The sequence below is a fragment of the Cucurbita moschata genome, unplaced genomic scaffold (assembly GCF_002738365.1).
Source record: "Cucurbita moschata cultivar Rifu unplaced genomic scaffold, Cmos_1.0 Cmo_Scf00016, whole genome shotgun sequence".
In the NCBI taxonomy this organism is placed as follows: domain Eukaryota; kingdom Viridiplantae; phylum Streptophyta; class Magnoliopsida; order Cucurbitales; family Cucurbitaceae; genus Cucurbita; species Cucurbita moschata.
Genome location: NW_019268532.1, coordinates 456,233 through 468,890, shown reverse-complemented (window position 1 = coordinate 468,890; position 12,658 = coordinate 456,233). Strand labels below are relative to the sequence as shown.

Genomic DNA, 12,658 nt, shown 5'->3' with positions numbered 1-12,658 from the left:
TGCTTCGTTTCCCTCTCCAACTAATGTGGGATCACACAACCCACTTCCACTCGGAGCCTGGCTCTGATACCATTACACATATTGTCCGCTTTTGCCCGTTACGTATCGTCGTCATCTCTCAATCTATCTCGTAAAGTGTCTGGCTCTAGTACCATGCAGATATTGTCCGCTTTTACTCGTTACGTATCGTCGTCAACCTCACACACGTCTTTTAGAGTTGCACAGTAAAACTGGTACTCATTCATATACTATCCTCTTTGGGCTTCCCTAAACGTTTTTGGGTTTCTCCCTCTCGAGCTTTCCCATTACGCATCTACTAAGGAGAAGTTTCCACCCCTTATAAGAAATGTTCGTTTTCTTCTCCAACCAATATGAGATCTCACACTAAATATTATGTCCACCCGTCATTTTTTTAATTAAAAAAAAAACCCACAAAATATTATCTAAAAATACAAAAAATGGTTCAAATATTTTAATATAATATTTTTCCTTTTAATATATGCTCAAAGCATTAAAATATAGTGCCCTAATTATTAACTATGGGCCACTCATATATCATAGTGATATGGAACTATCAAAAGTGGAATCTTGTTAGATCATTGCTCAAAGGTCTAATCTTTTTCATACATGCATTCAAACCATTTCCATACAAATCATTTTTAGCATATAGTTTTTATATACGTCACACGCTACATTTTTGTTTGCATACCCTAAGCTATTGCGGTTCACTAAATATTATAATTTCTTTATAATTAGGTCCTTTTTTATGCAAAATAAAATTTCCAACCCTTAAAATGTAGGATAAGTCGATAATGTCTCGTAACAATTAAGCTACGATAATTTAGCCAATTTTTTAATATATTGTTAAAATGGTCATAATATAAAATATTATAATTTTAAAATACAATTTAGCCACTAATAAAATAAAGGGAAAAATCATGGTATTTTAGTTAATATGGTAAAAAGTGAGGACGAAAGTGCAAATAAGATAAGGACAATGGAAAGCATAAAGAGGGGGTGAGTTGGGGTGATTAGGTGTAGAAAACGTGTCGAGCTGTGATTGGCCAAGAGTCAGAATACTCATATTGGTCTGTAAAAAGTGGGCCCCACTTGATTTCTTGTCAAAAGCCACTGCTCCACTCCAGCTGTCATCACAACTCGACACGTCTCCACCGAATATATCTCGATTTCAGTTCCAACTCCCAAAATTATTATTCATAAATCATAAATATCCTATTTTTACTCTTTTTTTATTATTATTATTATTATTATTTATTAATATTTAATATATAGACTTATTTCGGATATTCTTTCCAATAAATAGCTACCATTTCATTTATTTAGGTATATTTTTTAAAATGAGGAAAAGGTCGGTCCAGCAGGTAGTAAAGGGTTGACTTTAGAAACCCTTATTTACCCTATCTCATTATTTGTAATTCATCGAGGTTGATATACTGGTTGGTTCTTTTGTCATTGCGGGGGAGCCCAGTAAAAAGAAAGAGTGATAGGTGGCCGAGCCCATTAGGACCATGTGAAACGACTGTAGGCTAATGGACAAGACTCATCTTTCTTGAAAACTAAAACAGGGTAAGTGTTGACCCTCGGTTATATTTTTATACCGAGATACGTGTCAATACGAACCGTAGCGAGCTCGTTAGATTAAATTGTGCTTCTAATCAAATCGATAACGTCCATGCCATTTATTTTATTGTGGGCCTGTTTGAAAGTCCATTCCAAAACTAAATCTTGGCCCAATAACATAATGGAAGTTATTGGGCTTTCAACTTAACAAGGCCCAATAGAATAATGACCATGTAAGTTGCAACACAATTGACCAAAAGAGAAAAATAAAATAGTTTTTGGCGGAAATGTTTTCTTCGCACTGCTCTCTTAATTCCTTCCCGCTTCTCCCTTGGTGGCATTTGTTCGTTCTGGACCTTTCTCCCGCTCTTCGATTCATAGAATCATTTCTATTGCCTTCTTTAACTCTCTCAATCTGGATCAGGAACGTTCGCTTTCACTTTCTCTTGCTCCCTGATTGAATCTCATTCGAAGAATTGCTCGGAGAAAAGGTAATCACGTTTCGTTTCAATTCATTTCGTTTCGTGTTGTAAATTTTAGTCGCAGTCTTTCCTCTCGCTTCTTAGCTCAATGATAACGTTTTTTCGGTCGATTATATTATCAATTGTTATTACTGAATTAGCGTCTCTTTCTGAAACTGCTTGTATGTGTTTGCATAGCATGACAATTCAATGCGTTTGTAAAATTTGGTGTTGCGTGCTCAACCGATTCAATCAGCTGATTCATGGCCTATATTTCAATTTGATTCAGCTTTTCTATTTGATTTTTGTTTGGTCGAACGTGTCGCGGCTTTCGTTTGGCAATTCTCGGTGTTGGATTTACTTTGGACTCTGATGTCATTAGTTTTTCTTAATTCAACTTTGGTTTCCTTGTTGATTTACGGGGAAATTTATGGAGTTTTGAATATATTTCTCGACATCGGTTTTCCAGAGAATCACGTTCGTACTAATGAATGATTTGCTCTTACTACTTACTCGAGAAATCCTGGACAATTTAGTGAGAACAGATCGATTGCGAAAGTGGTGGAGTTCGCTCTATAGGATATTTTTTTTCTTTATTACCATCATATCCATAGTTTTATGTTATGTTGCAAGGATAAGCTATGAGATATTATGATGTTGCTGATATTCAGGCAGAAGCTAACTATTTCTGCAGATGGTTTTGTTGTTTATCTACTGTTAGTCATGGAGTCTATTGAAATCAGACGGCCTATAGTTTGTCGCAGTTATCTTTTAGCCTCTCAAGATTTTTTCATTATTCGTAGAGAAGAGAGGTTGGGATCTGGTTAGACATTTAAGCTAAATTAATTTTGATCCTAAAGTAGATGATGACTTTTCTGCTAGTGAATTTGCTTTAAACATTGGTGTCACACTGTGCTGTAGCCTTTTGCTGTACTTTACGTTCTTTTAAGGTAGGGCATTCTTTACATCTCAACACTTCAATGACCAAACAAATAATTTCCAAGTTTTGTTGAGCCAGCATTCCCTTGATATTTCTCTAAAAATCCTACTCTCAGCATATGACACATATTCCCCTTGTATAGCAAGTGTTAGGAGAAATGCTTCCTAAAGTGCCAAGTTCTGTTAAGTATTACTTCTCTTTTAATTTAATATGTACCTTCTCTTGGCTGGAGTTGTGATCTATTCTATCTAGATAGCCTCTATTTAGGTCTAAAATTACTTAAGATTTTTGTATACTTGATATTTGGTTTTAGGTATTTTTATATTTTCATTGTTGAAGTATGGTTTAGAACTTCTGATGAAGAGAAATAGCCAATTTTTGAAGGTATTGTTGGTTAGTTTGAACTTGTACGTATCTAGTAAATTACTTTTTATGGTTTCGTTATGGTCTTCAATGATCGAGCATTTTTATCTTTTTTCCCCCCTCATTACAGCAAACAGAAAAAAAAAAGGTACTGTTGGATATGGTAGGTGTACGTATCCAGCTAAATAAATGGCAGCAAGCAGCTGTTGCACTTGGTTCAGCAGTAGGCGCCTTGCTTGATCCACGCCGAGCAGATCTAATAGCAGCTCTTGGGGAGACAACCGGAAAGCCATCATTTGAAAGAGTCCTCGAGAGGATGAAAAGAAGTGATGAAGGCAGAGTAAGCTCTTAATTTTGTAATACTATGTTTAATATTTCCATGTTTCATATTCCTTCGTGGTTTGCAAGTCTTTTCTCATGGAATAAAAATGAAAAACCTAATATGCTTATATTTAATAAGATGAAGAATACAAAAGGAATAGAATGGTTATCTTGTATAACTGATGGAATTGCTTTTATTTGATTGCTGCAGAAACAACTTGGTTTAGTTTTTCTTCTTTAAATTCATTTTTGAGAATGAATTGGGACTTGTAAGTTATTGACTTGATGTTCTTGTGTATTCCTATTGGATAATGTAATTGGCTGAGAAGCTCATGCATTACTTTCTTCCCCTCCCCATCAAGGCTTCCTTTCCTCTCTTGGAAACAAAAACATGAAACACTAGTTTAACCGAAGTGTTGGTATTGGAAATGCTCTAGAACACATGATATGGAGCAATGCAACTAAGTTGGAACCTCAATTTACCATTTCAAATGAATATTTTAGTTTCTTTTATTTCATTCTCTTGCCTGGTTAAATTGTTTCATTTTTTCCATTTGGCTAATATGGAAGGCATCAACATTTCAAATTTATTGAGAGATCGTCATTTTCGCTCAGTTATTTCCTTTCCGTCATGTTACTTGTCCCAAATGAACTTTATCATGATGTTCCAGTTTCAGCTTTCTAAATTTATTTTTCATCTGTTGTATGACTAGAATCTCTTGAAATTCCTTGGTACCATGTATGGGCTTTCGTGAGTCGTCCATTTGAGTATGAAACAAAACAAATTTCTTCTACAGGCAGTGTTGTTGGAGCGACCACGTGTTTTATCATCAGAAGTTGGGCATGCGTGGGACCTTCCATCCAACACATTTGGCTCTGCATATGCCAATTTTATGGGTTCCAGGAACTTTTCTCCAGATGACCGGCCTCCTGTTCGGTTCATGGATACTGACGAACTGGAATATGTTGCCATGCGAGCTCGCGAGGTTCATGACTTTTGGCACACGCTTTTTGGTCTTCCCACCAACTTGATTGGTGAGTCGGCATTGAAGGTTATTGAATTTGAGCAAATGCACCTCCCAATGTGCATGCTGTCCGTTTTGGGAGGCACAGCAAGGTTCAATGATAAACAGAGAAATTTGTTCTTCCTGCACTACTTCCCTTGGGCCATCCGTGCTGGCATGCGGTGCAATGATCTCATGTGCATATATTATGAGCGACACTTCCACGAGGATTTGGATGACGTGCGGGCGAAATGGGGAATAATTCCTGCACCTCCATCTCCAAAAGGTTAACGTTTCTTGATAAGTAAGATGAAGGTGTTAAATCAACCAGATCCCACCCATATCTTGTCTTCTTGCAACTTGCTATCTTACACTTTACATAATTACCCTTTTGCTCCTAGCGTTGCATTGCGATTTGGAACCACTTGCGTGTCTGAACTGTTTTGGGTCTTAAATCTTGTCTTTCAATAGGTCTCGTTGATAATCCATAGCAAAGTATGGGAATACGACCCCAACCAGCTCATCACCGTCCATCTCCATGCTGACTTCGTTCATGGATGCCACGGAATATTCTCCTGATAAGGTATGTAACAGACAGCCATTATTAACTTTAGACGATCCGACGTCATACATTTTTCATTGAGCAAATTTATTTGATAAGCTTGAGCCCATTATCTCAGCCGTAAATGTAGAGAATAGTTGCAGGGTTTTATTGTAAACTATATTATTATTTCTTAAAAGTATCTAGTTGAGATTGAAGAAAGGTTAAAACGAACATGCATAAATTCAGGATTGTGTTCTTCACCATAGTTCATTAAAATTTTCATATGATTAGGCCTCTCTTTCTCAAAAAAAGGAAAAGGGAAGCCTTCTTTATTCTACTTCTATAAAAGGTATGATCCTTTGTTGCACTTCTCTATAAAAACAATGTCTCTTTAACTCACTAAAAGACATCTCTCTCCATCGGTTTAAACAACATATTCCAATTGGGTTAGTCAGTCCTGACATTTTGTTTGGTCCATACTAAAATCTTACTGATGGTGGGATATGGTAACACAGAACCCTATACTTCTCATTATAAAATCAATAAACTTGGAAAGGGTGGAATATTTTGGGAAAGTATTTTTGGGTCTATAAGAACTAGGAAACACATTTCTCTTGGAAAAAAAAAAATGCTAACTCTCTCTCTTTCTAGTACACTTCTACCTAAGAAGTATATATATTTTCTTGGAAGAATTTCACCATTACAATAAAATAGTTCCATACCATTATAGTCATGTCAGAATCATTAAAAATAACCTAAGGTCCAAAAACATTATAATATTACGGGAGGGAGTATATAATGCAAAAGTAATAGAAAGGTTTATTATCTTTCTCTTCTAAGTTTAGCAATAAGTTTAGCAACCTTCCTTAATAGATATGTTTCTTCTTATTCTCTCTTCAAACAGTCTTCCCTTTAGAAAGATATCCCATCCCATCTACAGAAGCACACTCCCCCTTCTATAAAGTTTAGGTACTTTTGGAGATATTATAATTAAATCAATGTCTAGGAGCGAAAAATATAACATGCAATATCAGATTTGGTGGCATTGTTGATGACAAAGGTAGGCCAAATAGCATAATGGATCTATAGTCCCAGTTGGGGAAGAGAAAAAGGTTGGGATTCTGTCCTGAGAGTGAGACATGGAAGAAACAAGGAAGTAGGGCGGCGCCGTAATGGGAATTGTGTGTGACAGTGTAAATGTAAGTGTGGCCACACTGCCCACTGTATTTATTTCCACTGATCGTACAAATAATCTATTACTTATTTACTCTCTTCTGAGATAATCTGTCGAAGTGTCTCTGTTCTGTTCCCACGCTTGTGTGTTTTCTTTGTTATATATATATATATATATATATATATATATATATATATATATATATATATATCTATTCCGTAACCTGTCTTTATTTTATCTTTGTTTTTGTACCTTGTGTTAAGGTTATGTTTAGATTAAAGTATTGTTTAGTCTGTCCACTTTGATTATGGTATCATACTGCAAGTTCTTGAGTTTTGGGATTTACTGGTTGTGTGATATTCTAAACAGGTGGACAGGTGCTTGTTTGATGCTTGTTTGGGGGAGGGATTTATTCTCTTAGAACATTGTTTGGCTACACATCTACGTGCAGTGTGTAGGTATCTCTCTTCACACCCTATTAAAAATTCTTGAACATTAATTGTCTACACATAATACTTTGTTGTGTTTTATATATATAGTTCTTCTTATATACCCTATTAAAATTTTGACAATTAGTAAACAAGTTTTAATTTTTCATTTTCGTACTCTCATTTAGCTATAAAAAACGGTTGGTAGGAAGGTAGCTACACACCATAGCTACACACCAGTGTGTACTCAAGTATCATTCCTTTCGATTTCATCTGATTAGACCTCTAACTTATGATATCTATTCTTAATTTCTATTAGTGGGTAATCTTGCAAAATCTCTAAAGATTCTATATTTGAGACATGTTTTACGAACAGTCATAAAATTTAAAGAATTATTCGATAAAAAGACAATCATTCGACATCTCCCTATCACTCAAAAAGCTTCCATGTCAAATTGCTAATCCCTCCAAATTTCTATTTTTGTGTAGAATAATAAAAAGCTAAGGTTGTGCCAGTCTTTTTTTTTATCTTCGCATTTTTTATATTTCATTTTAAGTGAGAAAGTTGATGAATTAGTTTTTTTTTATGAAATTTAAATAGTTCAATACTAAAAATAAATATTTGAAATGATGAATGTATGATTGAAAAATGTAAACCTGTTGAGAACCAAAAACTATAATTTAAAAGCTTACACTACAAATTTGAGAATCAAAAATTAAATTTAATAATAATAATAAAATATATATATATATATATAAAACTCTCTCTTTCTCTCTCTCCCAATTATTTTAACCTTGGTTAATTTATTTTTTTTAACCATAGTTAAAAATCCGTTTCTATTTAACCCCTCTCCCACTCTCATTTCCAGTCGTCTCCTTGTCTTCTACTTGGCGCCAAACCAGACTCAACCAACCATGTCATCACCAAACTTCCAAACCTTTCTTCTCCATTTCCCTTCTTCCATTTCCCAAAGCTTCCCAGCCCTTCTCTCCGCGCTTCTGCTTCTCTCCATTTTTGCCTTCTTCCTTCACCCCGGCGGCCTCGCTTGGGCCCTTTCCAAGTCCAAAACCGCCGCCTCTGCCGCCATCCCGGGGCCCTCCGGCTTCCCATTCATCGGTCTCCTCCATGTCTTCACTCTCTCAAAAACCCCTCACAAAGCCCTCTCTGCACTTTCCAATAAATTCAAAGCACACCCTTTAATGGCCTTCTCTGTTGGCCTAACCAAATTCGTAATTTCAAGCCACCCGGATTTTGCCAAGGAAATTCTCAATAGCGCTTCCTTTGCTGATAGGCCTGTGAAGGAATCCGCTTATGAACTTCTTTTCCACAGAGCAATGGGGTTTGCTCCTTATGGTGAGTATTGGAGGAATTTGAGAAGGATTTCAGCTACTTATATGTTTAGTCCTAAGAGAATAGGTGCATTTGAAGGGTTTAGAAGGGAAGTTGGAGGGAAAATGATAAGGGAAGTTGAGAATTCCATGGCTTTGAATGGGGAAGTTAGAGTTAAGGAGATTCTTCATTTTGGGTCTTTGAATAATGTTATGATGACTGTTTTTGGTAAGTGTTATGAGTTTAGTGGATTGGGGAAGGATGGGGTTGAGCTTGAGGAACTGGTGAGTGAAGGGTATGAATTGCTTGGGATTTTCAATTGGAGTGATCATTTTCCCTTTCTGGGTTGGCTGGATTTACAAGGTGTGAGGAAAAGATGTAGGTGTTTGGCTTCTAAAGTGAATGTTTTTGTGGGAAAAATCATTGACGAACATAGAATGAGGAGGAAAGTTAAGCCACACCACGAACACGAAGAACACGAACAAGAACAAGAACATAATCGAGACTTTGTTGATGTCCTACTTGATATGGAGAAAGATGACAAGCTCTCAGATTCCGACATGATTGCTGTTCTTTGGGTATGTCCTTTTCCTGTTCTTGCTCCACTTTTTTCATCAATTTAGGCGCTAACTTGAGTGTAAAGCAATTCATTTCATGACTTTTTCTATCGAATTTTGGACAGGAAATGATTTTTCGAGGAACAGACACAGTCGCAATACTGTTGGAATGGATCATAGCTCGAATGGTTCTACACCCAGAAATCCAAACCAAAGCTCAAAACGAAATCGATTCAGTAATCGGCAAAAGATCCAAACCCATTTCAGATTCTGATATCCCAAATCTTCCATTTCTTCAATCCATTGTCAAAGAGTGTTTAAGACTGCACCCACCAGGTCCACTTCTATCATGGGCCAGGCTCGCAGTCAACGACGTGGACGTCGGCGGGAGGCTGATTCCTGCCGGGGCGACGGCGATGGTGAACATGTGGGCAATAACACACAACGAAAAGGTTTGGTCAGAGGCTGAGAAGTTCAAGCCAAATAGGTTCATGGAAGAGGAAGTGAGTGTTATGGGAAGTGATTTGAGATTGGCTCCATTTGGGGCAGGGAGAAGAGTGTGCCCTGGAAAAGCCATGGGATTGGCCACTGTTCATCTCTGGTTGGCTCAGTTTCTTCAAGCTTTCAAGTGGGTTCCCTCTGAAAAGGGCATTAATGGCGTTGACTTGTCAGAATGTCTCAAACTCTCTTTGGAAATGCAAACTCCATTGATTTGCAGAGCTATCCCTAGGGTTCGCTAACATCAAATGAGTTCCATTTTTAGTAATGGCGTTGTTTTTGCTGTTCTTGTCCAAAAAAATGAGTTTCTCTTGAAATGGGGAAGGAAAGGATAGAACTTTCCCCTTTGTGTGGTTGCTTAGTGAGGCAGGATTTTTCGAGATTCACATGTTCTTATATAATTCGTTGAGACATACCGCTCATAACGATTATATTATAGGGTTTGAGTCTTGCTATCTTCACCTGATACAATGGCAATCGAAGTCTTTTTCATCTTGCGAATCTTAATCTAGCAACGTAGAATCAAATAGTTGTCATTGCCCTTTAGTGATGTCTCCTACGCTCTTGCAGCATGCCCCCTTCGAGTAATATGACTTTTATAATATACTAAACAACTGAACGAATGAGTATATGAAATTTAAACACTAAGAAGAAAATACCAAGAATGGAGCATCTTCTCTAAACATGTTCATCGAAGTGATGAATCCTACACAAACAAAGCTATTCAACTTAGTAATTTAATTATATTATTCATACTAAACTATATATTATCTCATACATTTATCCATTTAATATCATCACATGAACCATATGCTATATTTAAATGCATGTCACATCAACTTTATATAATATGCATCAAGTTTGCCACTTTTTCACATTAACTTTGCTCTATTTTGAATATTGTTTATTTATTATTATAGTAAATAAGTTGCACATTTAAATTCTTAAAAATTACATGGGTAGAACTTCAAATTGTAATTAAATATTGGTTTATTAGACATGACCGGACATGTAAATAATATAAATAAGAAAATAGCTAATAAATAAATAAATTAATATATATATATATATTATATTCTGTCTTTTTAGTTGTCTAAATTTTGGGCCTATTGGGCCATTTAAGGATATATGGGCCCAAAACGCTTCGAAACTTGTGGGCTATTTTCGTAAATAACCATCCTTTTTGTTTTCAATTGTTTAAAATTGGAATGGCTATTTAAAATATGGTCAATATCTTAATCGCTCATTTAAGCGCAAGTTGACTAAATTAAGTATATAAAAAAAAAAGCTTTAGTTGACTTAAGTAAACCATTTAATTATGTTTTTAAGAAGGGATTAATGCTCGTATTTATGGATTGAGTTTGGTATTTATGGGTTGTATAATGACCTATGTATCTGATATTCTCCTGCATCCCCTACAACATGGTCACATAAGTCATATAATATAGAACTGCTCCAAGCAAACACGCTTAATTATGGAGTTTCTATTGAGCCACTGAAAAGAAAAGTACAAGTACACCTTGTTGGTATAGGTAGCAACTTTCAATTTTTTAAAACTTCAAATCATTATATCTTCATGATCGCTCTCATTTGGACGTGATCTCGATTTATTCATGTATCCCTTATTTACTCGGGTGTAATAAATTGGGTTGGATCGAGTTGAGACATTTTCTAAGCCCAATAAAATTGTTCGTATTATAATTTTTTTTCTCGACCCAAACAACCATCGACCATGATTAATGCCTTAAACCTTTATTTTTCTTTCTAATTGCCATGTGTTAAGGATTTAACCTTATTCTTAAACATGTTTTGGAGGCTATGGCCCAATGGAAGATTGTCTAATTGATTTTTTTTTTGGTACAATATATATTTTTTTAAAAATATTTTATTGCATTTTATGAGAAAATTTGTTCATACATTAGCAACCAAATTATGGGTAAATTATAAATTAGCCCCAACTTGGGGACTTCCATGCAATTCCTCTTTTCTATTATTAGTGGTTGTTTGAAAATTACAAAAATAATCCAAATTAAAAATATAATTTTTTTATTTGTTTAGTGGGCCTTATGTGACTAATAATTGAATAATATAAACAAGATAAAAGACATAATCTAGCATGATCCAAAATTAAAAGGTGTAATACAATTAAATATCATATTAATTTTCAACTTTAGTCCACAACATGTTCATATTGATTTAAGGTTTAAAAACATACTGGGCATAACATTCACAAGTTATGATATTGTCAACTTGAGCATAGTTCAATAGTTGAACTGACTAATATTATATATTTTTTAAAATGAGATCAAGTGTCAAAAATTTAAATCTATACTTGAATAACCCAAGTCCACCGCTAATACATATTGTTCGATTTGACTTATTATATATCGTCGTTAAGTTCATGATTTTTAAAACGTTCCCTTCTCTAACTGATGTGGAATCTCACAATCCACCCCCTTTAGGGGCCAACGTCATCGCTGGCACACCGCTCGATATATAGTCTGATACAACCTAAACTCACCGCTAGTAGATATTATCTACTTTGACTCGTTATGTATTGTCGTCAATCTCACGGTTTTTAAAAGAATATTTCGAAGAGATTTTCACATTGTTATAAGGAATGTTACGTTCTCCTCTCCAATTAATGTGGGATCTCATAATCTACCCCCTTTAGGGGCTAGCGTCTTTGCTGGCACACCGCTGATGTATAGCTTTGATACAACCTAAGTTCACCGCTAGCAGATATTGTCCACTTTGACTCGTTACGTATTGCCGTCAGTCTCACGGTTTTTAAAAGAAATGTTTCGAAGAGATTTCTACACCCTTATAAGAAATGTTCGTTCTCCTCTCCAATCGATGTGGGATCTCACAATCCACACCCTTTAGGGGCCAACATCCTCGTTGAGACATTGCACAATGTATAGCTTTGATACAACCTAAGCTCACCACTAGCAAATATTGTCTGCTTTGACCCATTACGTATTGTCGTCAGTCTCACGGTTTTTAAAAGAAATGTTTCGAAGAGATTTCTACATCCTTATAAGGAATGTTTCGTTCCCCTCTCCAACTGATATGTGATCTCACAATCCACCCACTTGGGGACCCAACGTCCTCGTTCGCACACCGTCTGGTGTCTAGCTTTGATACCATTTATAAACAGTCAAAACCCACCACTAGCAGATATTGTTCGCTTTGGCTCGTTACTTATTATCGTCAGCCTCACAGTTTTTAAAATACGTCAACACCGAACTAATTTCCACATGCTTATAAGAAATGTTTTGTCGCTCTGTCCACGGCCACAATTATTTTGTAAGAAAAAGAGGAAAAAAAGATAAATAAGGAAGAATAGAAGGGCATATGGGCAATTATGGAATTGTTGAAGGATTCTTTTGAAAAGAATAAAGAAACGTAAAAGGTGGGAGGAAAGTTGGCGCGTTGAAGGGGGGGGGGGGCGGTC

The 12,658-nt window shown here is 35.9% G+C and overlaps 2 protein-coding genes across 3 annotated transcripts; both read left to right on the top strand.

The window, feature by feature from the left end:
- Positions 1–1,876: 1,876 nt before the first annotated feature.
- LOC111454470 (ubiquinone biosynthesis protein COQ4 homolog, mitochondrial) lies at positions 1,877–7,129 on the top strand. 2 transcript variants are annotated; one of them, XM_023095960.1, is made up of 5 exons: positions 1,877–2,072; positions 3,476–3,685; positions 4,464–4,956; positions 5,142–5,253; positions 6,758–7,129. In XM_023095960.1, the coding sequence occupies exons 2-4, from the start codon at positions 3,506–3,508 to the stop codon at positions 5,159–5,161; spliced, it is 693 nt and encodes a 230-aa protein (XP_022951728.1). In that variant the 5' UTR covers positions 1,877–2,072; positions 3,476–3,505; the 3' UTR covers positions 5,162–5,253; positions 6,758–7,129. The 2 variants fall into 2 exon arrangements, with proteins under 2 accessions (XP_022951728.1, XP_022951729.1); XM_023095961.1 differs by having other exon boundaries at positions 4,464–4,974.
- LOC111454469 (cytochrome P450 78A5-like) lies at positions 4,962–9,493 on the top strand. Its single transcript, XM_023095959.1, has 4 exons — positions 4,962–5,253; positions 6,758–6,846; positions 7,686–8,724; positions 8,829–9,493. Exons 1-4 carry the CDS (start codon positions 5,209–5,211, stop codon positions 9,441–9,443), a joined length of 1,788 nt encoding a protein of 595 aa, XP_022951727.1. The 5' UTR covers positions 4,962–5,208; the 3' UTR covers positions 9,444–9,493.
- The last annotated feature ends 3,165 nt before the right edge of the window (positions 9,494–12,658 follow it).